The sequence below is a fragment of the Cervus elaphus genome, chromosome 4 (assembly GCF_910594005.1).
Source record: "Cervus elaphus chromosome 4, mCerEla1.1, whole genome shotgun sequence".
Taxonomy (NCBI): Eukaryota; Metazoa; Chordata; class Mammalia; order Artiodactyla; family Cervidae; genus Cervus; species Cervus elaphus.
The window spans coordinates 46,646,698-46,673,178 of record NC_057818.1 but is presented as its reverse complement, the minus strand read 5'-3'; the positions used below and the strand labels follow the sequence as shown (position 1 = coordinate 46,673,178).

Genomic DNA, 26,481 nt, shown 5'->3' with positions numbered 1-26,481 from the left:
GGACAAAACAGAGACCAACACAACCCTAGGCCTGGCCTCACCAGGTTTTTAGTCCAGTAGGGGTAGACAGACCCACCTTCAGACAGTGACAGCCCAGGGTGATCAGGGCTGTGATGGGGGAGCTCGGGGGAGTATCTGGGCAACCTTGCGGAAAGTTCAGAGGCTGAAGGAGGCCAGAAGAGACACCTGGTAATCAAGAGGGCTTCCCAGAGAATTCACAAGTATAACCAAGTAAATATTGAGAAGAGCATTCAAAGACAAGGGCATGTGCACAGACAGACTGGGAAGTGGGAAGACAAGGATGGGGGCGGGGGTAGATGATGCAGTCTTAGATGCCACACTGCAGGGCTTCAACTCTGTCCAAGGCCACTAGGGGGTCAAGAAGGTTTGAAGTAGAGAAGGGGCAGAGTATGTAGGACTTTAGCTAAGAGACACCTGGCTGTCACATGATGGGTGGACTAGAGGAAAGAACCACCAGAAAACTGAGTGGAAGGGCCATGGAGCTAACAGGCTGGATCCGAGGGAGACATTCAGGGTGAGACCCAGGGCTCTGGGTTAGAGGGGACAGTGGGACCAACTCTTAAGATGGGGATCTGGCAGGAAGTGCAGTTTGGAGGAGATACTGAAGCCAGTGTGGGACCAGGTAGGTGTGAAGGTCCCAGGGGATGTCCTGGAAGAGGTGTTCAGCACACTGAGGAGCCCACATGTGGGGCAAAGAAGAGAGACTGGGGCAGAGACGAACAGGAAACTGCCCGTGGGGTTGGGATGAGAAGCATAGGAAGACAGCCACGGACAGGGATGGTGAAAGGCTGGGCATTCCAAACAGCAAGGCAGTAACATTAGGGAGCAGCCACAGCTCTGGGGTGGACCTTGCAGTCTCTTCTACCGGGTCGCCTCAGGGCCGTAAGAGTAGCTCTCAGGGGCAGGAGGCTACTGCGCAAGCGCAAAGATGGCTGGCGATCACTGATGCGCATGCGCCTGAAATTGCCGCCTAGACCTCCAGAATGTCAGCGTGGGGTCACGTGGCAGTCACGTGGTGATCACTGTCCGAGCCCAACGGTAGGTGCAAAGCTGCGGGGACTGGGTCCCCAGCCGGCCACCAGGCCCCTCCCCCAGCCCACAGAGCCCCGCCCCCATTCTCCCTTCCCACCCTTCCTGTGCCCGCACACCCCACCCCTTTCTCAGCCTCTGTCTCAGTTCTGCACACCTTTCTCCCAGCCCACAGATACAGTCTTCAGACTCCTTTCTTCTGTCCTTTCTAATCCATAGACCCCATCCAAGTACACAAACACTTCCTTTAAGCTCAGTCCATGCCCCCAGCCCTCAGACCCTTTCCCAGCCCACAGACCCCAGCCACCGCCCCCTACCCCTCCTCAAGGCCCTTTCCCAGACTGCAGACCCTGCCCTCAGGCACTTTCTTGGACACTCCTGTCTCACAGCCTGTAGACTGCACCTCCCTCTCAGGTCCTAACCCTCAGAGCCCTCTTCCTCCCGCCCCTGTGTAGTTTTCAGACTCTCTTCCCAAGCCCCTGACTCCTATCCTCATAGTCCTTACTACCCCTCTGCCACAGAGAGCAGATTTCCTTAGCTTCTTTTCACTCCCAGACTCCCTTGGGCCCCTGACCTTCTGGTCTGAAGCTCTCCCAGGTCCCACCCTACTTCTCATTCAGATGCCTCTCTCCAAATCACACCCCTCCTAAATCGCCTTTCTTTCTCAGACGGCCCCCCCAAGACTCACAGCCAGCTCTGTCTTTATTGCCCCCAGAGATCTAGTCCTCCATGTCCTCCTGCCCTCATGAGACCTGCTCACTGATCCCTGGCCAGGAGCTGACGGAGTCCACAGATGCCCTCACTGCGTTCTCGATTCCCTGTGGAGCTGGGCTGTGTTCCGGATCCAGAAAGCCAGGTGGGCCGTCTGCATCGCCTGGCTGTGGCTGGGGGCCCAACCTGGGGCCTCACCCAACTCCTGCGGAGAGGTGAGTTTGACTTTTGAAACTGCCTGGGGGAACGAGATCAAGGAGCAGAAAGGAGGACGCAACTTCAGTTGACCAGTTAACAGTTGTGTATCAGGCACCTGTCATGTGCCAAGGTGCTGTTGTCTGTGATGGAGACTTAGGGGTGAAAATGACCCTCCAGATCATTGTGAATTAAATCTATAATGAGGATTTAAGAGAGTGATGAGAATGAGGGAGACACGCTGGAAGGATGGCTTTCAAATGGGTTGATACTTGTGTCCCACAGCCTAAGAGCCAGTCATGGAAACAGCTGGGGAAAAAGCACTTCAGAGGGAATAGCCAGTGCAAAGGCCCTAAAATCAAAACAAAATGGGTACACGGTATTGTAAAGCAATTATTCTCCAATTAAAAATAAATTTTAAAAGCAAAAAAACCCCCACAAACCCAAAAACTGGGGATGTGTAAGCAAGGAGCAAAAGGACTCAAGGAGGCAGCAACTACAGACAGGAACAGGCCTTAAGAGTAGTGTGAATTTTGTTGGATTTTTTTGTGTAATTGGAAACCCCTGGAGTTGTAGGCAGGAAATTAACACGATCAAACTTACAGTTTCTGTTGTTTACTGATTTTTGTAAGTTGATTGTGTATCCAGCCATGTTCTGAACTTGCTTAATAGTTTTGTGTGTTGATTCTTTTACTTCATTGTTACCTGCAGACAGTGACAGTTTGGTCTCAGCTCTTCAGTCTTTAAACCACAATCTCTCTTTTTCTGTCATAAGGTGTTGGCCAGAACTCCTAAACCTTGTTATCAATGGGCATCTCTTTTATTCTTGACATTAAAGAGAAGAGTCGTATGTTTCTGCATTAGGTACTTTGCTTGCTCTTGGGTTTTGGTTTGTAATTTTTATCAAGTAAGAAACTTTCCATCTATTCTTAGTTTTCTGAGGTAGAGATTTTTTCCCTAATCATAAGTAGGCATTGAATTTTTTTTTTTTTTTGGTATTGAATTTTACTAAGTGCTTTTTCTGCATCTACTGATACAGTTAAATGTGATTTTTATTTTTTAATTTGTGAATGTGTTTTTTTACATTGATAGATATTTTGTTGATTCATCCTTGCTTTCTGGGAATAAATTGATTGGGTTTCCCCTTTTACTTTATTTACGGGCTTTGCATATATGATCATAATTTGAATTGATGTATGACTTCATTTCTGGTTCTGGAAACTCTCATCTGGTTTTGGAGTTAAGGTCATATTTTGCCTCATAAAAATGAGCCTTACCCTCTTGCCCTGGGTACCTTTGTGTGATTTTAAAAATTTATTTATTTGTGGCTGCGCTGGGTCTTCACTGATGTGCAGGCTTTTTCTCTAGTTGTGTTCCATGGGCTTCTCATTGTGGTGGCTTCTCTTATTGTGGAGCACGGACTCTAGGCCGTGGGGCTCAGTAGTTGAGGCTCCCAGGTTCTAGAGCACAGGGTCAGTAGTTGTGGTGCATGGGCTTAGTTGCTCCACGGCCTGTGGGATCTTCCCAGACCAGGGATTGAACCTGTGTCTCCTGCACTGGCAGGTGGATTCTCTACTGAGCCACCAGGGAAATCCCCTTTTGTGTGGTTTTTGACACCTCTGGGATGGGGGCGTGGATGTTGGCAGGGCAGGTAGATGTCACCTTGTTCCAGTTCTGTTGACTTACTGGCGAGGAGTGTGTTGAGATGGACTCTGAGGCAGAGTCCCCAGCGGCTGGAAGGTGGCGGTTCCAGGGCATAGAGATGGAATCAAGGGTCACCCAGTCAGGGAGGGATTATGGGGGCTGGGAATTGGGAAAGGTGTTGCCAGGCCGTCTGCCCCTGGAGTAAGGAGCGGGAATAGTCCTAAGCCTCGCTCCCCCTCAGTTGTCCAGGTAGACAGTGAGAACTCGGCCGGACAGACGGCGCTCTTCCTCTCGGCGCTGCTGGGCCACAGCTCGGCCGTGCAGCTCCTGCTAGCCTCTGGTGCCAACCCCAACCAGTAAGTGGACACGTGGTGATGCCCCCAAACTCCCAGCGCCCTGAGTCTGAGCCCCAGAGAGCCTGAGAGCCAGGGCTATCTTTCCCAGAGACCCGACCTCTCTCAGACCCCCTCCCATCCCCAGTGACCCATCTTGTTCGCTCAGTTTACCTCTTCTTGTCCTCCAGAAACTATTCCCATCTTCCCGGTGCCTCCATGCTCACCGCCATCCTCTCACCCTCTCAAGGACTCCACTGTGTCCCCAAGTGAACCCCCCATCCTGATGTCCTCCTCCCTCGAGCATAGTGGCCCCCGTATCCCTCCATGCTCCCCTCCTGCCACCTCCTGTCCCTGTTCCGTCCATTTCCTAACCCATTCCTGTCCTTCCTGTTCCGCTGCAGCCGCTGCCTGGACGGCAGCACGCCCATGCACGCGGGCGCCTTCTCGGGCCGTAGCCTGGTGCTCCTACACCTGCTGCAGGCGGGCGGTGACCTGCGTCTGCATGACCGGCAGGGGCGCAGCCCTCGGGACTGGGCAGAACAGGGTGGTGCCAAGCAGAGCTGGGAGGTGAGCTGTGGCCAGGGTGGGCTGAGGGCCTCAGGGCCAGGCCCCCCACCCTGCCTCACCCCACATGCTCCCCGCCCCGTCCAGATGCTGGAACTGTTACAGCTGTGCCGGGCCCACATGTCAGCCCTGGTGCACGGCAGTGAGTTGGCGCCCGCTGCCTCCCTGGGCCAGTGGCAGGCCAGCTCTGGACACAGCCTGTGTGGTGGTCTGCGGCTGGTGCAGGCGGACAGGTAACGGTGCACATCCTGAGGCCTGCCCACCCACCACGCCTGGCTACTCTGGACTTACTCTCAGATGGCCCTTTACCTCAGGGCATGGAGACCTGAGCGGACCAGGAGACCCTCCCATGTCCCTGCCTTAGGGTTCGGCCAGGTAAGCGGGAGATGTGGGAGGGAGTGGTGACCACGGCGTCCGTCCTCTTCCTGCTTCACAGTCCCGCTCCCCACCCCCAGCTGAGCAGCCTGTGGCCACTGGGGCTGGTAACAGGCGTACCCCTCGCGGACCCCAAGGAGCTGCTACCAGCGCAGGGCGAGCCCGACCGCACCTACAGGAGCAGCTCCCACACCCTCATGGCCAAGTGAGAGAGCCCCTCCCACACCCTGCCTGGTGTCCAGCAGAGCTGGGGAGAGTCCGGCCCTCCTGCCCCCTCACCGGGAAACCCCTTGTCTCAGACCCGCGCCCTCTCCCCTCCGCCTTTCTCCAGCCTCCTGTGGAGGGGCCACCCCGTGACCGTGCGGCAGCTGAAGGTGCCAGGAGCCCAGGCTGATGTGCTGTTGGCTGACCTTCAACACTGCAGGTGGGTCCCTCCAGTCGGCCCCCCAGGCCCGCCGTCTTCTGCCCGCCCTGCCCCACTTGAGTGGAAATAGATGACCAGGGAGTGTGGTGGTGGCCACGGTTACAGCCTTCACCCCTGGGCCAGCACTTGGCACGGAGCCCTCCTACTGGAGTGACCCACCTCACCACGGGAAAGTGGGCACCCAGTTTCTGTAGGCCTCGGAGAGGAGTGGGTGGTGGGAGGGTACCATGGACAGTGGTGCTGGCCCCACCACTGCCAGGCTTTGTGACCCGGGGTCACCGTTTCTCCTCTGTCCGGTGGCTGAGGCAGATGGTCAGCTCCTGGCCGGGCGGGCTGGGGCCTCCTCACGAGCGGCCTGCTCTCCTCCTGCCCAGCGCCCTGCACCACCCCAGCCTGCTGCTGCTGATGGCACTGTGCCCCTCGGAGGACCTGTCGGGGCTGTGCCTTCTCTTCGAACCCGTGTGTCTGGGCTCCCTGCATGTGGTGCTGCACCCCCGGGGCCCACGAGAAGGGGGGCCCCCCCACCTCGTGCCAGGCCTGCTGCCCGGCCACCTGCTGCTACAGGTGCTGGAGGCCCTGCTGTTCCTGCAGGCCCGCTGGCGTGCTCACGGCGGCCTCAGCTCCCATGCAGTGCAGCTGGTGCGGCCAGGCCTGGCCAAGGTGGGCGGCCTGGAGCATGGGCGCCCGCTGCACCAACGCTGGCTGCAGCCCAGGTGAGTGCCTGCCTCCCTGCCCTGCCCCCGTGGCCCCGTCCGGCAGCCGCTGACTCACCGGGTCCCTTGGCCTTCACAGGCCGCGGCAGGGCTACCCCTGGGGAGGCCCAGGCCGAGGGCTGCCCCCGCCTCCTGAACTGTACCCGTGGCTGCCGCTGGAGCTCATCCGCGGTGACACGCCTGCGGCCACCTCAGACCTCTACAGCTTCTGCATCCTGGCCCAGGAGGTCTTCACGGGTCAGTGAGTAACCCTGCTCCCAGCCCCACTGAGGCCTCCCACCTCGGTTGGGTCCCCCAGTCATGCTTCCTCACAGGAGAGCTGCCCTGGGCTGGAAGGAAAGGGCCTGAGGTGAAGGCTAAACTGGAGGCAGGTGAGAGCCCAGCCCTGGACCCCCTGGTGCCAGCCCCCTACCAGGCCCTGGTTCGGGCTGGGCTGGGCCTAGGGCCTGCTGACCGCCGTGGCAGCCTGCAGAGTACACGATACCTGCTGCGGGAGGCCATGGCCCAGGTACAGGACAGGCGGGCCGGGGAGGGTGGTCGCCATGGAACCTCAGGCAGGGCCTGTGTCCCACACCCAGCCTCCTCTCCACAGGACTCCGCCTCTGAGGTGAGCCCCCCAAGGGACTGGACCACACAGTGCCCTCCACCCCAGGGTTCTCTACCAGGTCAGAGGGCACAGGGGATGGGAGCAGGTGCTGAGCAAAGCTCAGCTGTGCCCCCGCCCTGTTTCCAACTAGCTGGTCTACAAGCCCAGAGACACTGTACGTGAGGTGGCTCCTGGAGCCAAGACCGCTCCCGCGCCTGTGCCCCGCTGTGATGTTCCCAGGCCCCTCCCCTCCTAGGCAGGAGCCAGGACAGGCACGTGGAGGACCAAGGGAGCTGTGGGCCACCCACGCCAGCTCTCTGCATCACTCTCTGCAGGTCATGGGCCACAGCAGAGTCCAGAGGGGTGCCACCTGGGACTCGGGCAGCAGCTTGACTCTAGGCAGCAGCCCAAGTCCCCGCCCTGGCCTCTGCCCAGGGCACAGCCCCACAGCCAGGGTCAGCCTGGACCGCAGCCTGGAGCCCAGATCAACAGTATGGATACCCCAAGTCCTGCGCCATCGTCCATTTGCTCACCCGTGACCCTTCCCCCCAGTTGTCACCAGCCCCAATTTCCCTGGCTGCCTCTCCTCTGACCAGGGACCCCCTTGGGACCCCCACTGTTCCCTTCGCTGACCAGTGACCCCCCTCCCCCAACCAACCCTGCTTCCCCCAGGGCCCTGCCCTGCACGCCAGCCTTCAGGACTCAGCCTCCCTGCTGGGGACTCAGAGCTCTGAGGAGCGGTTTGAGAGGAAGTTCTCAGCCAAGATCCAAGCCCTGCGGGGGCTGCGGCAGCACACACACAGGGCTGCCCTGCTGGACCCCCAGCCCCGTGAGCCCAGCCCCTGCCTGCTGACCCACAGGGAGGCTTCCCACGCCCTGGAGGCTGCTGGCAGGGAAGGCCACGAGGGCAGGTGAAGCAGAGGGCCCTGAGCCCAAGCCCTGGCCCAGCCCGCCCTCCCAGGGCCCTCCTGAGCTCCGCGGCCACTGGTGGCAGCTCTAGTCTTTACTCCTGCAGGTACCCAGCCCTGAGCTGATCAGAGGAAGTCGCTTCTCCAGCCTGCAGAAGTGAGAAGTGGGGTGCTGGTGGGAAGGCCCCGGGCCCCTTCCTCCTCCCCAAGGTCAACCTCAGCCCACCCCTACCCCACCCTCTCCCAGGATGGATCTGCTGGAGGAGATCATAGCAGAGCTGCAAGGTGGATGCCAACTTGAAGACGGGCCCAGGCTCAACCCCACTCCTGACACACATTGTTAGGGCACCCAAGGCCCCTTCTCTGCAGATGTTGCCCCTGGGAACCTCCCAGGAGTGACTCCCCACTTAGCCCCTGCTGAAATGATAAAATGAGAAAGCAACCCACCTGTCACTGCCTCTCTATTCATTGAGCCTGGCCCCAGCATGACACCAGCAGCCACATTTTCACCATTTTTATTCATTAACTTTGTCCGATGGTTTTAGTAGGGAGTGTGTGGGGAGATCGCAGGAGCAGTCCCCCACCCCCTGCGCACAGGACGGGACATGCTGAGGAGCCCTGGAGGGAAAGGGAGGCTAAGGAGTCAGCCTAACCCTCTCAGATTTGTGCGAGAGGCCCCCCAGGATGGGGGCACGGGTATGCCCGTCAGCCCAGGGTAGGTAGGCTATGATAACGGGTTAGGGACCCACATCAAAGGCAAGTTACAAAGTTAGAAACCTGGGGCAGGGGTCAGAAGCTCAGGAAAATACAAAACAAGGGATTAGGTTGGACCAAGATCAGTGAGGGGAAGAGAAAGAAGGAAGGTCCCCCCCCAGCTCTGGCTCAGCAGTAGCTTCGGGTCTGGCTCTCAGGGTGAAAGGACCAGCTGGGAGTAGGGTAGGGGGGTGGGGGACCAGCCCCCTCCCTCCCTTGCCCCCCACTTCTGTACAGGGACCCTCGGTGGTGCTCGCCCCCCCTCCCATAGGCTGGTGGGGCTGCCCTGTAGGGGAGAGGGTCTGGAGGGCCCCAGGGCCCAGGCACCCTGTGAGGGGTGTGGTGGCCCCAGCGGGCCCGCTGCTTTTGGGGGAGGCGGGGGACTGGGGGGCCAGGATCAGAGCGACTGCGGGGGTGAGCAGGAGGGGAGGAGGAGCTGGAAGAAGCGGGTGAGGGGCCCCTGGGCCCGAGGGCTAGGTTGACATAGAGGGGTTCAGGTCGGGTGGGGCGCCGGGCCGAGTGCTGGGGGGCTGAGTAGCCAAGGTGGTCGTGGGGAAAACAGGACGAGGGTGGTGGGTAACTGAGCAGGAAGTCGGGGGACCTGTGGAGTGGTGGGGATTGGCCAAGCATGCCGTAGGAGGCATTGAGCCTGTCTGGGGGCATGGAGCGCAAGGGACTCCAGGACTGAGTGGGGCCAGAGTAGGGGGACCCCTCACCCGCCTCGATCTCATAGTACAGGTTCTCTCCTCTGTCCAGTGGTCCAGGGGGAACCAGGGGGCTCCTCCAGACTGGGGCCGGGGAGCTGGGCTGGAAGGATGGGGAGCTGAGGGGGTACAAGCCTGGTTTGGGGACCCCGAGGAAGGGTGGCAGGCACTCCCGGGGGGCTGAGAAGAAGTCAGGGGTGGGAACCTGCTGGGGGAGAGAACACAGGAGCTGGGCTGCCATCTCTGGCACAGCCCTGCGCCCCCCACCCATCCTGAGCTGGGCACTGACCTGGGCAGGGCCTCGGGGTGCCCTCCTGGAGGTCCCTGCGGGCCGCTGGCTCCTCACCAGGCTCCCATCACTTTGTTGCCTTGGTAAGGAGGGTTGGGGTCCCGGAACCCAGCCACCTGGGTGGGCTAGGGGGTGGGGGGGTGGCCCACTCCCTGAGGTCCCTGGGGGCTCACCGCCCACCTCCAGGGACAGTGAACGGTGGAAAGGGGACTGAGGAGCAGAAGGGGTGCTCCCCTGCTCCTTCTGGCTCTGTCTCTGGGCCACCTGCTGAGCCCGCTCAGCCAGGGCCAGGGCCATGAGACGTGCTGGATTTTTGGGAGGCGGGGGTGGGGCCCCCCCCGGGCGCAGGAGGGACAGGGGTGGGGGCAGCAGCGGTGAATCCATACCAGCACCTAGGAGAGGAACGCGAAGAGGAGTCAGCCAGGTCTTGGGCACAGCCTCGGGGTTGTGAGGGGGTGGGCTGGGCTGGGCTGGACAGGACACACCATGCTGGCCTTGGGCTCCCCGGGGACCAGGCAGTGCCAACTTGCTGCAGATCTCTTGTTGGCAGGTGTCACTCAGCTGGGCCTCAGCTCCACGCAGCAGCAAAGGGATGAGGTGGGGGCGCAGGCCCGGGCTGGAGCTGAGGGCTGGTGTTGGGGTGGACGAGGCAGGTGTTCCTCCAGCCCCCAGCAGCTCCAGGACAGCGGGTGGCACGGACACAGACAGGGGCTCCGAGATGTCCAGGGCAGCGGGTGAGGCAGGGCTGGTGGGGCCTCGGGGCGAGAGGGCCTGGGGGGTCGCCCTGGGTGGAAAGGAAGAGGCAGGGGCTGGGGGGGCCGGGCTGGCGGGAGGTGCCGGGTCCCCGGGGGTGGGGCTGCTGCAGCGAAAGGTAAGGGGATCAAAGTCAAGCCCCCGGAGCCCCTCCAGGCAGCGGGGTGGGCTAAAGTCCAGCTCGTCACCGTCGTCTAGCCAGGCCGAGGTTCGGTGTGAAGGGGAGCCAGAGAGTGCTCCCAGCCCAGCTGCGGAGGACTCAGAGGAAGAGGAGGAGGACGACTCGGAGGAGGACTCGGTGGACTCGGATGACGACAGGCTCTCACAGGAGCCAGCGGGTGCGGGGCCCACAGGGAAGGCATCACTGCTGGAGTGGGGTCGCCGTAGCCTGTGCAGCCGCTGGAGACCTGGAAGGGTGGTGCGGGGGAGGGGGAGTTAGGGGTCAGGGGTCAGAACTACCTACCCACATAACATCAGTGAGAACAGGACACACCCCCCCAAGTAAGTTGGGGAAATAACACACAGAGACACATCCCAGCCTTGGGTCACGATGGCTGGGGATCCAGGGAGAGCTGTGCAGACTCACGGGTGATAGAGGACATCAGTGGCAAGTCCATGAAGAGAATTATATTGTGCCAGCGGCAAGAACAAAGTCTGACAACCCCACTGGCTACAAGCTCGAGACCAATAGGATCTCAAACCCGGTGGCTGGGAGGACAGCCTGGGGAGACCACATCTGGGAACAACTTGGGTCTCGTCTTGTACAGCTGGATGTGGGCGTATTGTACAGTGCGCGCCTCCACTCTTGGGCACGCTTGTCAGAGCCCCCAGATCCATCAGGGGGGCATGGACAAGTACCCCCTCCCCTGAGGGAATACCCACACTCGACAATGGACAGTGATGGAGAGGAAGGAACCTGAGCTACACCAGCTGTGCGGACGGCAACCTGTGATGTAGTGATGAGTTAGTACACACACAGCACGATACCCCTTTTTAATGATACTCTTTAATCAAAGTTTCAAAACAACTAGCGGTATGTTGTTGATCCCTACACCTGTACGTGACAAAACTGTAAAAGCAAAGGGATGAAGACTATCAGAGGATGCCTGATGTGGGGAGGCAGCAGGTGGGAGGGGGAGGAGTTCGCAGGTACTGTGGTGGGAGGCCTTTAGTTCTGGCCAGTGGGTTCATGGGTGTTCATGATACTATTTAATTTTTTTCAAAAGGGATGAACAAAAGACTAGAAGGACCCTGCATGGGCCAATGACCACAGTGCATCATGAACCAAGAGTGAAGCTTTATCAAACTTATTGTACATAAGGTCCAGATTATAACAAAAAACCCCAAGACCCCCAAATCTAAGAACACCACGTGGAGGCCAGCTCAGAGCCCCAGTCCCTCCCAGATCCACCTGGGCACAGGCAGGGGTCACCCTGTGCTCACCAGCCCCACTGGCCTGCGATGACAGAGACTCCTCACTCTTGGCAGACCGCAGTGTGACAGTGTCAGGTCGGCAGCCTGCAAGGAGAGGATGAAGGGTCATGGGTGCACTCCAGGGTGCCTCTCCAGCCACCACGCCCACTGCCCGGCTTCTGACCTGAAGGCTGCTGTCGGGCCCGGGTGCCCCCTAGCCAGGGCAGAGGCTTCTTTCGGGGGATGCTGGGGCCCCGACCCAGTGCAAAGAAGGTCTTCCAGCTGCTACCCCCAGGTTTCCGCTGTTTCTCGCCTCTCTCCCCTTTCCTCCTGGAGTTTGGGTCAAGACATAGGAGGCCAGCTGAGGAGCTGGGTCCCCCGGCCAGTCCCTCCCTTCTGGGCATCCTACTCACCTTTCCACAGGTGAAGTTGGGGCCTTGGAAGTTGTGGGCTCGGTGGGTATCCCCAGCCGACCCTGGGTCCGAGCCTGGGCTTCCTCTAGTGTTAGCAGGCGAGTGGAGGGGCCGCTGCCCGCAAGGGACTTGGGCCTGGGGAGGAGGCAGCGGCCTGGGGAGTCGGGAGAGGGGGCAGCCATCAGCCCTGGGGCTGCTGAAGGCCACAGGCAAAGCCAAGCTCTACAGCCCAAGCCCCGGCCCCGCAGCGTGCCCACCCGGGCTGGCAAGGCAGGGGGCCAGGACGGATCAGGCGGGAATGGGTGGGCAGCAGGCAGGTGAGGAGGAGGAGTGAGGCAGAAAGAGCTGATGAGGAGGCAGCTCCCAGCAGCCAGCGAGGACAGCGGCTCTGGCTTCAGTTACCTCGGGCCACGGGGCCCTCCGACGTGCTGAGTCCTGACTGGGCTGGGGTCCGGGGCAGGGCAGGGAGTCTGGGTGGGGCCGGGGCAGGGTGAAGTCTGGGGACCTCCCACCTCCTCCCAGGTGGACCCATGGCCCCAAGTGCCCCCAGGAGCTACAAGGGGTGAAGGAAGAACGATGTCCGGGCCAAGAAGTGGGGATCCTGAGCGTAGGAGCTGAAATGAGAAGGGGGGGGGAAGGGGAGGGAGAGGCCGGGGCGGGGTCCTCAAGGAACCAGAAGGGAGGTCCAGCTTCAGTGGGATAGGGATGGGGCTGGGAGCCCACCTGCCCTCCCACTGCAGCCCTGATGATGGGGGGGTGGTAGTCAGTACATGGGCTAGGATGGGCATACCTGCAGGGTCGAGGCCAGCAGATGTGAAGGTGTCGCTGAACAGGACATCCACGTGGGTGAGCAGGAATTCCACCACCACCGACTGTACCCGCACCTCCCGGAAGGCTGCTGCCCCCCCCAGCCCTACTGACTCCAGCTCCATGGACCTAGATGGGAGGAGGAGGAGGGTGGCCGGGTGCCTGGAGCCCCAGCTGGTGGGTTCTGGCCAGGGCGGGTTAGGGCACTGTAGAAGCAGTGACTGTCATTCAGTGTCTCTTATCAAACTGATCACATCTATATCTAGATTCTCAGCCTTTCCCCAGCACCTGCTCCCTCCCTACCTATCCCATCTTAGTCAATACCTTGGTATTGCCCTTGACCCCTCTTTCCCTAACACCCACATCCAATTGCAGGAGACCCTGTGGGCTGCTCCACCCACAAACTCTATGCAGAATCTGAACTCAGCTCCCCATGCCCCTACTCTGGCCCCACCTACATCCTCTCCCTCCTGGACCAACACACAGCCTCCTCCCTGTTCCTGCTCCCCCTCAAACCCCTACAGTCTGCTCCCCACACTCAGCCAGAGGGAGCCTGTGAACCCCTAAGTCACATATCAGGGCCCTCCCGGCTCACAGCTCTCCTCTGGCTGCATGTCATTCCTGGTAAAAGCCAGATCCTCACCATGACCCACAACTTGTAAGCCGCTCCCCTGTCTGTTCCCTCATCACCTCTCTGACCTTACCATCTCCTCCCCCTCAACCCTGCACTCTCTCACTCAGCTCCAGTGATACTGGCCTCCAAAACCTGACCCAGCCCTAGGACCTTTGCACTTGCTATTCCTTCTGCTTGGTTTGCTCCTTCTCAGCTACACAGGTCCTTCTCTTACCTTCTGCAGCTGTTAATTCAAATGTTGCCTTCTCAACAGAGTCTTCCCCACCTATTTTATTTAAAATTGTAAACTTATATATCCCAGGTCTGTCTATTTTTGCTCATAGTTCTTATACCTACCACGTACTAGCTATTTTATTTATTTATCTGATTCCCAAGAAGAACTGAACTGCTCCAGGACAGAGAACTTGCCTGTCTCGGTCACCATCAAATCCTTTCAGACTTACCCTGCTGCTGGCCAAGGAGGACTTCTTCCTGAAGCCTTTCCTGCCACTCTATCTAAAAATTTCAAGTGCCATGACTGACCACATCTCCCTTCCCTACTTTGTAATCTTTCTCCTCGGCCCTCATCACATCACACAGTGCTCTTTTTTTTTTTTTTTGGTAATGTCCACTGTCATCTCCCGCATGAGACTGTGAGCTCAAAGCATAGGTTCCTGATCACCACTGTGTCCCCAGTGCTGAGAACAGGGGCTGGCATACAGGCACTCAACACTTAATAAATACGTGTTGAAGGACTTCCCTGATGGTAGTGGATAGGAGTCTGCCTGCCAACGCAGGGGACGTGGGTTCAATCCCTGGTCCGGGAGGACCCCACATGACTTGGGGCAACTAAAGCCCGTGTGCCACAACTACTGAGTCCGTGCGCTCTAGGGCTGGTGAGCCACAGCTCATGAGACCCTGTGCCGTGACTACTGAATCCTGGGTGCCCTGGAGCCTACATGCTGCAACTACTGAAGCCCATGAGCCTAGAGCCTGTGTTCTGCAACAAGAGACACCACCGCGATGAGAAGCCTGTGCATTGCAAGGAGTAGCGCCTGCTCACTGCAACTAGAGAAAACCCCCAACACAGCAACGAAGACCCCCACAACCATAAATAAATTACAAGAAAAGAAATAATGTATTAGGTGAAATGATCAAAAGAGCCAAAGTTGGATGGTTCCTGGGGTGAGGTTGGGGGGGCACGGGGAGACTCCAGGTCCAGCTTGGGGGTTGGTAGGGAGCTGGGGGAGCAGGCTGGTGAGCTGCCAGCTTACCGTAGCAGGTTAGGTGCCCAAACAATGGCCAGGTTGCGGGCGTGCATGCTGGTGTTGGCACTGTGTCTCGCCATGCGGGCCAAGTGCCTCAGCAGGTACTCCAGGGTCCTGGGGGTGGAGTGGAGAGGGACGCCTGAGCCTCACCTCCCTTGCGAGTCCACCACCACCCTTCCCTGCCCCTCCTGGTTTACCGGTAGTGCGGTGGGGGCAACTGCTGGATGACATCGTGAACCCTCACCAGGCGTTCCTCCTCCCCTGGCACCGACATGGCCTCCTGAGACAGAGCGCAGTGTGAGGGGGCTGGGCTGCCGCCTCCCGGCCCTCCTACCTCGCGGTCACCCTCACTCACACTGAACTTCCCGTAGAGCTGGTAAGTGAGCAAGGGGTTGGGCAGCTCTCGGAAGTAGAGCTTGCAGAGGGAGGACACGCTGTGGATGTCCTGTAGGAAGGCGGGGCCAGACAGTTCAGGGATCCTCTCACTGTCGAACTCATGCCTGAGGCCACCACGTCGAGAAGAAGATGCAGGTCAGAGCTGGCCCACCGGGCCGGGTCCTGTCCCCACACCCAAAGTGTCCACAGGTAGATGCCACCCTCTTCCTGTGCTGGGTCTTCAGAGGCAGTACCTTACTGAGCCCCCTTCCCCCCAACAACCCTGCATGCCAAAGACAAGGGTGCCCCATTTACACAGGAGGGACACTGAGGCTCTGGTGGGAGACACCCTGCTTGTAGCTACCCAAGTCTATCTGCCTCCAGAGTGTGACTGGGCTCCATCCACAAAGTTGTGCCATTTTCCTGGTTCCAAGAGGCACTGGAAATGCAGCTGAAATCCCAGTGGCCTCTGCTCACCACCTGGCGGTGTCTCACCCTCTCAGGTGAAAAAGCTCTATACATGGGACCTCAGCCTCAGGTTCTATGCTCTCGCCTGGAAGCCCGGGCCTCAGTGCTTCCCACTTCGTAGCCTGTTCCGCCTGCTGCCCTCTTCGGCCCACAATCCTTCCTGTGGTTCCTGCTTTACTCCCACTAAAAGCCAAGAGCCTAACAGCCATCCAAAAGGCCCCATGAGCCTACTCGCCCCTAATCACTTCTCAGACATCATCTCCTGCCACTTTCCCCTCTCGCTGGCTGTTCCCTCCACAGTGGACAACCACAATGCCCGCTCCCCCACCTCCTCCACGGCGAGCTCTCTCCCAGGAGGCCTTCTCCACCCGCCTTGATTTCTTATTATGATCTCCCTTACCTCCTCTTCTTTCTCTCCAGGCTACCTGTCACCTATTGTCAACTCTCTCCTTTCCTGTCTGCCTCTCCCTCCAGCACATGGACCCCATGAGGGCAGCAGTCTCCGGCTGTCTCATTCACCATGGTGTCCCTAGAGCTTAATGCTTGGCATGTGGGAGGTGCTCATGAAGGTTGACCCCTCCACTTTGAATGCTTGTCCTACTCTCACCTTTCAGACCCCAGCTGAGGTGTCACCTCCTCAAGGAAGCCCTCCCTGTGCCCCCCACCCTTGATCCAACCCTGCCTTTGTCCTCCTAACTCCCATTAACCCTGTGTCCCCAACACACAGCATGGGGACTGGACTAGAGATGACTCTAAAGAAATGTGTGTGGAGGGAAGGGTTTGGTGGAGGGTCCTCACCGTAGCCTCTGGATGTTGGATGACACACCCGAGAGCCGATAGATTCCATCCACCACCCCGTGGGCCTCAATAAACTCAGAGCAGCAGCGCAGCACCTGGGGCACTGGGAGAAAGCGGGGGTTCGGGGCTGGATGGGTCACAGCCTGGTGGGGAGGAAGGGCAGGGGAGGCGGACCGGGCCTCACCGTCCTGGCCTGAGTTGCTGAGGTGTTCTCCCAGGTCACAGCCAAACACCCTCTGCCGCAGAATGCCCCGCTGCCGCAGACGCTGCCGGGAAGGGCGGGAGCGCATGAAGGTGCGGAGGAGGCCAGCCAGCTTCCCCCGTGGCCGGGGCACTGCTGTGGAGATAAAAGGCAGGTCACACAGGGTCGCATGGGGAGATGGGGCAGGGTCTGGCCCCCAGTAATTACAAACGGGTAATGTTCGCATTACCTGAGGTCAGAGAGGAGACACCCTGGGGAGCCAGGACACCACATGAGGGACCATCGGCATCTGCAGGGTGAACAGTGGTGGAAAGGATGGAGGGCAGGGAAAAGATGCAGGAGGGCCTGCCCACTCTGCCCAGGACACTCACCCCCCTTTAGTCCTGGACCCGGCCGCTCCGTGAATAGTTCCACACACTCGCTGGGGAAGAAACCGACCTGAGGAGGGTTTGGGGTCAGTGATGGGGCCACCTGAGCTGGTGCAGTGCCCCAGCCCCACCTGTCCAGCTCGAGCCAGGCTCACCTGGAAGCCCCGCTTGCCCCGCCACCAGCTCCGATCCTCCGTGGGTGGCATGTCAATCACGGAAACAATGTCTCCTACCTGGGAGTGGGTGGGCATGAGGAGGCAGGGTCAGAAGGTACAGATAAAGTGGGGAGCCCAGCTAGAATCTGCTCCCCCACAGCCTTACCTCGAAGGACAGCTCATCAGGTGCCTGGGCCGTGTACCGCTTTACCACATGGGCAGCGGCCACTGCGGGGATATTGAGTGAGGCCTCCTCACTGAGGAGCAGTCGCCGGCCGTGGTTGTCCAGCTGAGATGGAGGGGGATGTGGCAGGGAGAGGCCAGAAGAAGGCAATAGTAAAGACCGAGAAGGTTCCGCCACTGGAGGCCACCCCCTGTCCCCTACCTGGGTGCCCCTGTCACTCAGAGCTATTGGTAAAACACCTACACTCTTGCCCCTTCCAAAGCAAATTCCCTTCCGTGTCCCAGGATGCCCCTGCCTGAAACCATCCTGATTCACTCCTGCACCCACATCCTCCACAGCAAACATTGCATACCTGCTATCCGAAAACCTGCACTCTTAGCCTGGAGTTCTGCGAGCTACAGCCAAAGCTATTGCTAGCTAGTATACCAATATACCTTGAAATTCTCACATTACCACAGCCCAACACCTGCACACACACACATACACACACACATGCACGCACCCACTTGCATTCTCTCTCACAGGCAAGCGCCCACACAGATACTGAAATACCAGTGCCTCCTCCACTCCGGTTCTTTTCTTTCCTGTGCCCACACACCCTCCCAGGCTACTTCTTGTTCCTCAGACATCCCTCCCTCACTCCCAACTCCAAGCCCCCTGCCCGGGCCCACCTCCATCCAGGTAAGCACCGGCCCACAGTTGAGGTTACTGTCCACCAGCCCTGACAGGGTTTCCAGGTACTGCAGCAGTAGCGGCACCAGCATCTGGGGCAGGTGTCAGAGTGGGGTTTGTGAGAAGACCCCACCCAAGAGAGCCCACCGCCCTCCTGTACTGCCCTGGCTCGCCTCTGGCAGGGCTGAAATTCAACATGAACACATGGGTGCTGCTCCGCTGTGAAGTACTGAAATACTGTCGTATCAGTTGATAAATAGGCTGGGTCAATGCCCTGTGTGTGCCTAGCGGTCTGGCCATTCTGACTCTCCTCCCCTGGAGCCCCTTGAAACTCCCCATGATCCTAAAAACTAAAGGGAGTCACCCTGCTGCAGTTCTGAGGCCCCCAACTGGTTGGAACTCAGAACATAACAGTGTTTAATATTTATCTATCTCTCCTGCCTTGATGGTTTCACCCATCACTGGTGAGGACACACCTTGGCTGAAGCAGGGGCTGGGACAAGTAGTTTACCTGGGCAGCCCTGGCGCCCTCTGGGGGTGGAGGAAGCTCTGGGAGGCAGGAAAACCTCCGGTCAAATATGCATCGGTGGAGGTGGGCATCCAAGGAACGGAAGTCGTCATAACTGCGGAGAACTGGCCAGGAACGGCCCTGCGGGAGTGGGAAGGACAGGGGGATACAGTGGCTTCATTATACTGAGCTGAGGACCATGGCAGTCAGTTCACCGGGCCAGAGGAGAGGCAGTGGGGGCTGGCCACACCTGACAGGTCACCTGCACCCCGAACACCAGTTCATTCTCTCCAGAGACGTTCGGACCTTCACGCTCTGGAGACAGCAGGAGCTGCAGAGGGAAACAAAAGGCCCAGGTGAGGGTCTCACTTTTGTTCCTGTCCTGACCTCTCCAGATCAGCACGATCAAGGGGTGGGTCTCCTGGGTCTCCCCACAGTCAAGGCCTGGTGATGGCTCAGTCAGAGTCCAAGGTCCTGGCACAAAGTTCACATCTAACAAAAAGTCATTGCTGAATGAATGAAGGAACAAATGAATGAAGGAACAAGTCTCCCCTCTGCCCTGCAGCTCCTGCCACCGAGTAGTCACTCCCCGGGGGAGGTTTCAGGGGTAAAGTGGCTTATGCTGCTTCAGGGTTGGGTGGGATCCCGCCTACCCACCTGGGTGCAACCCCCATACCTGAATGTGGCCGAAGTCAACGTTCTCGTAGTGGAAATGCGCACAGTCTGCCAGCCGGGGAAAGGGACCTCGAGGAGCCGAGAGCCTGGGGGACAGAGGACAGATCACTAGCAGCCCTATGCTTGGCTCCCCTCCTAGGTTGAGGCTCTCCCTCACCTCTCACCTCTTCCCAGGCTTCCCCTTCACACTGGGTCCCCCAGTGGGCGGCAGGGGCTGCACCGAGCCCTCCCCTGGGCCATCCAGGCTGTCAGTGCTGCGAGCCTGTAGAGCAGAAGGAAGAATCAGAGGCCCCCAGAGATGGGAGCAGAGAGACAACGGGAGCATTGTTATCTGGCAGCCTGGGCCTGCAGGCCCGAATTGCTCCACACACTGTCCTGAGCATGGGGTAGAGGGGTAGGTCAGGGGGAGGTGAAGGCTGGGCTCAGGGTAGGTCTGCTTCTTCATGTGTGGTCTGGACTGGGGGACTGGAAGAGCAGGGGCCATAGGTGCCTCAGGGCAAGAGCATGCTGGTACTATCTCTCCCTGTTTAAAAGCCTCCTGTAGCCCCAGGAGAGAAGGGGTTGTGCCTTTCCACGCCTTTCATCAACGTCTGGACAATCACAGCTCCCATCTTATCAGTCTCCCTGCTTCCACCTCTCCCTTCCTGCCCGCTTCTTCACAGCAAGAGTCAGTATCACTTTCACAAAACACAAATCTGCCTCTGTCTCTCCCCAGGTCAGGGATCTTCAATGGCTCCCTGTTGCCTTGAAGATGAAGTCTAAATACTCTGGTCTCTGCTTACCTCTCCAGCCTCATTTCTTCCCACTGCCTCTACCTCAGAGCTCTCAGACTTCTAAGAGTCCAACAAAAGAATCATCTTCTCATTGCCTTCTAGGCCTTTGCAAAGGCTGTTGCCGCTGCATGGAACACTCATCCCCATCTTTTCCCCATGCTTTCACTTAGCACTCAGATCTGACTCTCATGGTAGTTTCCCCCATCCCAGGCTTGATGATGTTGCCTTAACATCCCTCATTACAGCCCTGTGCACTCTGAGATGTCCCCATATGGTGACAAGTCCATTTCCCCCACGGGACTGAGGCTCAGTCCCTACTCCCCCAGCATTGCCCTGCACAGAGCTGGGCAGAGAATTGAAGCTCCTCACAAGTAGGGTTGCACCTGATTCCTCTCTGGGTCCCAATGCCCAGTGCCAGCTCAGTCACCCAGCAGGGGCTGGGTAAAATCTGATGAATAAATTAACCATCTGCCAGATGAGGATTTCCCAGAATGGGCCCTAGCCTCTCCCTCCTTCATTCTCCTACAACCCCGACTTCATCCTTTGGGTCTCACCCTTGGATTGGTCCCCCTCCAGCCCATGAAGTTCCCCAAGGCAGGATGGGTTCTGACTTTCTCCGTGCCTGGAGCAAAGGGGCTACACGGAGGTCTCAGTGAACGCTAAGTGAGGGAATGAGGGAATGAGGGAATGAATGGATGAATGAGCAGGAGCAGCATGGTGGGAGAGGGAGACGGTGGGGGAGGGCGGATGAGGACACGAAGATGGAGAGGACCCAATGATCACATCGGGGGGTACAATGCACGCTGGGGATTGAGGTGGAGTAAGGAGGAGGGGAGCAGTTGGAGAGGCTGAACTAACGGTTCAAGCTGATGCAGGGAGGGGGTAAGGGAGGGGTGGTTGAGAAGGACTGGGATGGGATGAGAAAGGAGAAGAAAAGGGTCAGGCTGAGGATGGAGCCGGGTGGGGGTGGGGCTCAAGAATGAGAAAGGGGCTGATGGTAGGAGGAGGAGGGGTCTAGGCCAGGGAGAGGAGGAGGATGGAATGACGATGCTGAGGATGGCTGTGGGACAGGGGCTGGTGGAGGACTCGGAGACCCTCAGAAGGCCCCCGCGGGGGCCACTTAGAGGATGCGGGGTCCTTCCCTGGACCAGCCCTTTTTCCTCCCAAGACTGGGTCTTCGGCCACTGTCACCCCCCTACAGGGCGTGGAACAGAGATGCGCGCTTAGGGGGCGGGGCCGGGGTAAGGGCTCGAGCCCAAGACCAGGTCGGGGTACGAGAGGGACCGCGATGAGGGGTGAGGGGCGGTGCGGGCCGCGGACTCGGGCGGGGCCAGGGGCGGGGCGCGTGGGGCGTGGCCGCGCGCGGACAGACTGACTTCGCCGCAGGACGGACGGCCGCGTGGGCGCCTCACCACCATAGCCGCGTAGCCTCCTCAGGCGCCAGCCGCGCTGGACCCCTCGCTCGTCGTCCTCGTCGCCGATGCCGCCGCCATGGCGACACAAAGGGGAGGGCGCGAGCCGCGCGCGGGCGGCTGCAGGCCCCGCCTCTAACGGCTGCCCGTGGCTCTGGCGCGCGCGCTCCACGGGGGCGGGGGCAATGAGGGAAGCGGCGCAGATTCTCATTGGCTCCACCCTTGGCCTTAGGACGACGCCCCGCCCACCTGGCGGCTAATCATTGGCTTCAGCTTGGGTCCTCTTTCTGGCTAGATCTCTTCGGTCCCGCCCCGCGAAGTTTGACAGCGCCACGCCCATGCCTGCGTTTCATTGGCCGTCATTCCCCTCCTGAGACACACCCCCGGGTTCTTTATGCTTTGCTTCTAACATTTCTAACACCAAGCAGTGGACTCTTCCCTTAGTCTACTGTCAGTGATGGCTCTTCTGACACTCTTAACTGGCTTCTCTCATGAACGCAAGCTTTTCTCCACTCCCTAAGCAGCTCTTCAAAGTCCCGATCCCCACTTTGTGAGTCCCGACTCAGCCCCTACCCCTGCTCTTGGAATACTAAGAACATTGGCCCATGGATGTTTTTCACTGGCTCAGATGCCTCGCACAAACTCAATTCTGATTGTTCCTGTTGTTGACTGAAGCTCAGAAAACACTCTGTAACAATACCCTTTCCAAGAGAACTTGCCATTGGTCATGCCCTCAACAAGGTACATCCTTGATCCACCCATTCATTCATTCAAAAAACCCTGATCACTTAATTTGTGGATCTATCAGCAACCAAAATGGGGGAAATATACCCTGCCCACATGGAGCTCAAAAGCTAGTGGGAAAAGAGTTTGCAAAATAAATATTTTAAAATATGGATAAAAATTAAGCAGAGATTGGGGAAAGGGAGTGTGAAGGAGAAGTCAATTTACAGTTACTTACTTCAATTTATTGAACTTCTTGAACTCACTTCCACGACAGGGGTTTCCCACATGAAGTACCCTCTGCCTGGAATATTCTTTGTGCCCCCTCCCCCTCACTGAAACACAACTGCAAATTCTTTCACACTCCTCTCCTGAGAAAGTAGAGTCTGCCTTCCCTCCCTCTTGAATCTGGGCAAGACTGTGACAACTTCAACCAACAGAGAATAGGAATGAATAGGAATTGACACTATGTGATTTTCAAGGCTAGGTAGTAAAATGTAATGTTTCCTCTTTGTCTGCTAGAATGGCTAGCTCTGGAGCCTTGATGCACCATGTAGAAGCGCAATTCTGCTAAGACAGTTCATGCTTTGAGGAAGCCTAAGCCACAGACTCTGCAACTGAAGAATCTGCCTGCAATGCAGAATCTGCCACAGGAGACATGGGTTTGATTCCCTGAGTTAGGAAGATCCCCTGGAGTAAGAAACAGCAACCCACTCCAATCCTCTTGCCTGGGAAATCTCATGGACAGAGGAGTCTGGCAGGCTACAGTTCATGGGGTCGCAAAGAGTCGGAACAAAACTGAGCACATGAACACAAACAAACCAAAAAAAGCCACATGGAGAGAACTCGTATAGACACTCCAGTCTAGCTTGGAGTTGTCTGAGTCCTGATGCTGAACTTAGGAGTGAAGAAGCTCCAGAGATTCCATTCCCAGCTGTCAAGCCACCTTTGTCTTCCCAGCTGAACCCCTAGACATCATGGAGCAGAAACGATCTGTCCCCAGCTCTGCCCTGTCCAAATTTTTGACTCATAGAATCTATGAGCATAATAGAATCATTGTTTTGTGCCACTAAGTTTTGGGGGTAGCTTGTAACCTAGAAATAGTCATTAGGATGGCCCTTTGTTAATTATTAATTCCTACCTATCTCAACTCCTCAGGAATACTTCTAGGCCCCACTCACCCCACACACACCAACTAAATCAGATTCTGTTGCTATAAACATCTTTTTTTTTTCTCCTTATACCTAAAGTAATGCTCAAAATTCTCCAAGCCAGGCTTCAGCAATACGTGAACTTCCAGATGTTCAAGCTGGTTTTAGAAAAGGCAAAGGAAGCAGAGATCAAATTGCCAACATCCCCTGGATCATTGAAAAAGCAAGAGAATTCCAGAAAAACATCTATTTCGGCTTTATTGACTATGCCAAAGCCTTTGACTGTGTGGATCACAATAAACTGGAAAATTCTGAAAGCGATGGGAATACCAGACCACCTGACCTGACTCTTGAGAAACCTGTATACAGATCAGGAAGCAACAGTTAGAACTGGACATGGGACAACAGACTGGTTCCAAATAGGAAAAGGAGTACGTCAAGGCTGCATATTGTCACCCTGCTTATTTAACTTATATGCAGAGTACATCATGAGAAACACTGGGCTGGAGGAAGCAGAAGCTGGAATCAAGATTGCCGGGAGAAATATCAATAACCTCAGATATGCAGATGACACCACCCTTATGGCAGAAATCGAAGAAGAACTAAAGAGCCTCTTGATGAAAGTGAAAGAGGAGAGTGAAAAAGTTGGCTTAAAGCTCAACATTCAGAAAACTAAGATCATGGCATCTGGTCCTATCAATTCATGGCAAATAGGTGGGGAAACAGTGGAAACAGTGGCTGACTTTATTTTTCTGGGCTCCAAAATCACTGCAGATGGTGATTGTAGCCATGAAATTAAAAGACTCTTGCTCCTTGGAAGGAAAGTTATGACCAACCTAGACAGCATATTAAAAAGCAGAGATATTACTTTGCCAACAAAAGTCCATCTAGTCAAGGCTATGGTTTTTCCAGTAGTCATGTATGGATGTGAGAGTTGGACTATAAAGAAAGCTGAGCGCCGAAGAATTGATACTTTTGAACTGTGGTGTTGAAGAAGACTCTTGAGAGTCCCTTGGACTGCAAGGAGATCCAACCAGTCCATCCTAAAGTCCTGGGTGTTCATTGGAGGACTGATGTTGAAGCTGAAACTCCGATACTTTGGCCACCTGATGTGGAGAGCTGACTCATTTGAAAAGACCCTGATGCTGGGAAAGATTGAGGGCAGGAGGAGAAGGGGACGACAGAGGATGAGATGGTTGGATGGCATCACTGACACAACGGACATGGGTTTGAGTGGACTCCGGGAGTTGGTGATGGACGGGGGGCCTGGTGTGCTGTGGTTCATGGGGTCGCAAAGAGTCGGACACGACTGATCGACTGAACTGAACTAAACTGATACCTAAACAGCTATTTCCTTCTTTTTATTTTATTTAAATGTATGGCTTGTTCATAAAGACTGAAAACAAATATCATGTCTATAACATACAAAAGCTACTTTTTACAGAAATCTATCCTATCCTCTTTCTGGTAAATACAAATATTAACATAATCCTGATTGCATATTTAACACCTTATTATAAAAATTGTCTAACATACAGCAAAGCTGAACAATTTTACACCCATATAACCACCCCAGATCCTACCATTAACATTTTACTATATTTGTTTTATCTCACATCTAACTATTACTCTATTCATCTGTTAATTTAACTTTGGATACATTTCAAAATAAAGACACTGTATACTGTCCCATAAATACTTTGGCATGCATATCTCTCACTAGAGTTCCATATTTATTTTTCTTTTCAGGTAATATATACCCAATGTAATTCACAATTTCACCAAATTTTAACAAGTACATGTGTGCATTTGTGCTAAGTCGCTTCAATCGTGTTCGACTCTTTGCAATCCCATGGACAGTAGCTCGCCAGGCTCCTCTGTCCTTGAGATTCTCCAGGCAAGAATACTGGAGTGTGTTGCCATGCCCTCCTCCAGGGTATCATCCCAACCCAGGGATCGAACTGGCGTTTCTTATGTCTCCTGCATTGGCAAGTGAGTTCTTCATCACTAGCACCACCTGGGAAGCCCCTACGAAGTGCATATACCTTCATAATCCAAATCCTTACCCGGGATGGCAGCTGAACATTTTTATGCAGCATCCCAGGACTCCCAAAGGAGGTAGGGGGAAAGATTAGGAGAAAACAAGGTGGAGGGCTTCCCTGGTGGCTCAGTGGTAAATAATGCACCTGTCAATGCAGGAGACATGGGTTTGATCCCTGGTCCAGGAAGATCCCACATACTGTGCAGTAACTGAACCTGCGTACCAAAACTATTGAGCCTGTGTTCTAGAACTGGGGAACCACAACTACTGAGCCCTCATGCTGCAACTCCAGAAGCCCCTGTGCGCTAGAGATTGCGCTCAGCAACAAGACAAGCCACCACAACGAGAAGACTGCACACCGCAACTAGAGAGTGACCCCTACTCAACACAAGTAGAGGAATGCCTGCTCAGCAATGAAGACCCAGCACAGCCATAAATAAGTAAATAAATCATCTTTTAATTATTAAAAAAAACAGGTGGAAATTATATCTTTTCTAATCCAATTTAGAAAGTTAAAGTAAAATTGCTTCCTTTGCATTCTCTTTGTGGAGGCAGTCACAAAGTTCTACCCAGTGTCAAGAAGGAACATGGACTCTATTTTTTTTTTTTTGATAGGAAATGTGCCAAAGAATTTCCAGACAAAACAATAGGCTTTTCAATAGTCCGGAGAGATGATGATAGTCTAGACTATGGTCAAGGAAGGGGTTAAATTCTGGAGAGACTTTTTTATTTTTTTAGTAAGTGGTGGTGATTCTTATAGTTTCTCATCACAGCTTTTATTTATTTAATTTTTTTGGTTGCGCTGGGTCTACTTTGCTACACGCTGGCTTTCTCTAGTACGTGGGCTTCTTATTGCGGTGACTTCTCTTGTTGCAGAGCATGGGCTCTAAGCGCTCAGGCTGCAGTAGTTGCAGCAGGCAGGCTCAGTAGTTGTGGCTCAAAGGCTTAGTCACTCTGCTGCCTGTGGAATCTTCCCCAACCAGGGATCGAACCCAAGTCCCCTGCATCTACAGGTGGATTCCTATCCACTGTACGACCAGGGAAGTCCCTGGAGAGATTATAAAGGTAGAGATGATATGACTTGCTGGTCAACTGATTGTGAGAATCAATGACAGCTGTGAGGCTTCTGACTTGAGCAGGTGGAAGGATGGAGCTGAGAGCCAGGGAGGAGCAGGTTTATGCAAGGATTAAGACTGATGGAGTTTGAGATATTTCTTAGAACTTTTTGTGTGGATGATGAGCAAGTCATGGGATATAGGAACCTAAGGTTCTAGGCTGAAGATAGAAATTGGTTGTAGTACTTGGGTTTCACAATTTGTACGACTTTGTACAGTTCAAAGTCGTCTATCAGAACAGAGATGAGGTTCGGAACCATGAAGCCAGATGAGAGCACCTGGGACTGATTGTAGATAGAAAAGTCAAGGCCTGGGACACCAAAGTGACAGGTGTGAGGCACAA

At 56.2% G+C, this 26,481-nt stretch overlaps 2 protein-coding genes across 12 annotated transcripts; one reads left to right on the top strand and one right to left on the bottom strand.

Moving 5' to 3' along the window:
• Positions 1 to 34: 34 nt before the first annotated feature.
• Positions 35 to 7,945, top strand: LOC122686975 (inactive serine/threonine-protein kinase TEX14-like). 8 transcript variants are annotated; one of them, XM_043892380.1, is made up of 18 exons: positions 35 to 44; positions 996 to 1,059; positions 1,766 to 1,976; positions 3,842 to 3,956; positions 4,124 to 4,201; positions 4,337 to 4,502; positions 4,587 to 4,732; positions 4,814 to 4,874; positions 4,955 to 5,079; positions 5,206 to 5,298; positions 5,673 to 6,011; positions 6,091 to 6,248; positions 6,326 to 6,519; positions 6,604 to 6,618; positions 6,933 to 7,088; positions 7,270 to 7,508; positions 7,613 to 7,662; positions 7,753 to 7,891. In XM_043892380.1, the coding sequence occupies exons 3-17, from the start codon at positions 1,844 to 1,846 to the stop codon at positions 7,629 to 7,631; spliced, it is 2,037 nt and encodes a 678-aa protein (XP_043748315.1). In that variant the 5' UTR covers positions 35 to 44; positions 996 to 1,059; positions 1,766 to 1,843; the 3' UTR covers positions 7,632 to 7,662; positions 7,753 to 7,891. The 8 variants fall into 8 exon arrangements, with proteins under 8 accessions (XP_043748315.1, XP_043748324.1, XP_043748330.1 ...); XM_043892389.1 differs by lacking the exon at positions 35 to 44 and adding an exon at positions 499 to 535; XM_043892395.1 differs by lacking the exon at positions 35 to 44 and having other exon boundaries at positions 806 to 1,059.
• Positions 7,946 to 8,004: 59 nt separating this feature from the next.
• On the bottom strand, positions 8,005 to 21,273 carry ARHGAP33 (Rho GTPase activating protein 33). Of its 4 annotated transcripts, none has more exons than XM_043892161.1 (22): positions 21,109 to 21,272; positions 19,088 to 19,185; positions 18,925 to 19,009; positions 18,499 to 18,579; positions 18,252 to 18,389; positions 17,740 to 17,832; positions 17,051 to 17,173; positions 16,885 to 16,962; positions 16,733 to 16,799; positions 16,591 to 16,650; positions 16,344 to 16,496; positions 16,160 to 16,262; positions 14,874 to 15,018; positions 14,716 to 14,798; positions 14,525 to 14,632; positions 12,621 to 12,766; positions 11,831 to 11,984; positions 11,602 to 11,747; positions 11,448 to 11,522; positions 9,737 to 10,411; positions 9,252 to 9,643; positions 8,005 to 9,170 (listed from the first exon to the last, which is right to left on the bottom strand). In XM_043892161.1, exons 1-22 carry the CDS (start codon positions 21,112 to 21,114, stop codon positions 8,388 to 8,390), a joined length of 3,792 nt encoding a protein of 1,263 aa, XP_043748096.1. In that variant the 5' UTR covers positions 21,115 to 21,272; the 3' UTR covers positions 8,005 to 8,387. The 4 variants fall into 4 exon arrangements, with proteins under 4 accessions (XP_043748096.1, XP_043748107.1, XP_043748087.1 ...); XM_043892172.1 differs by having other exon boundaries at positions 8,005 to 9,167; positions 21,109 to 21,271; XM_043892152.1 differs by having other exon boundaries at positions 8,005 to 9,643; positions 16,344 to 16,493; positions 21,109 to 21,273.
• Between the last annotated feature and the right edge of the window lie 5,208 nt (positions 21,274 to 26,481).

Coding starts and splice junctions, on each gene's coding strand:
- LOC122686975 (XM_043892380.1), top strand. CDS start 1,844: ATGCCCTCACTGCGTTCTCGATTCCCTGTGGAGCTGGGCTGTGTTCCG. Junction 4,202..4,336: donor GGACTCCACTGTGTCCCCAA/GTGAACCCCCCA, acceptor GTTCCGCTGCAG/CCGCTGCCTGGACGGCAGCA. Junction 5,080..5,205: donor TCCCACACCCTCATGGCCAA/GTGAGAGAGCCC, acceptor GCCTTTCTCCAG/CCTCCTGTGGAGGGGCCACC.
- ARHGAP33 (XM_043892145.1), bottom strand. Junction 16,651..16,732: donor GGGTCCAGGACTAAAGGGGG/GTGAGTGTCCTG, acceptor TTCACCCTGCAG/ATGCCGATGGTCCCTCATGT. Junction 14,799..14,873: donor AGCTCTACGGGAAGTTCAGT/GTGAGTGAGGGT, acceptor GCTCTGTCTCAG/GAGGCCATGTCGGTGCCAGG.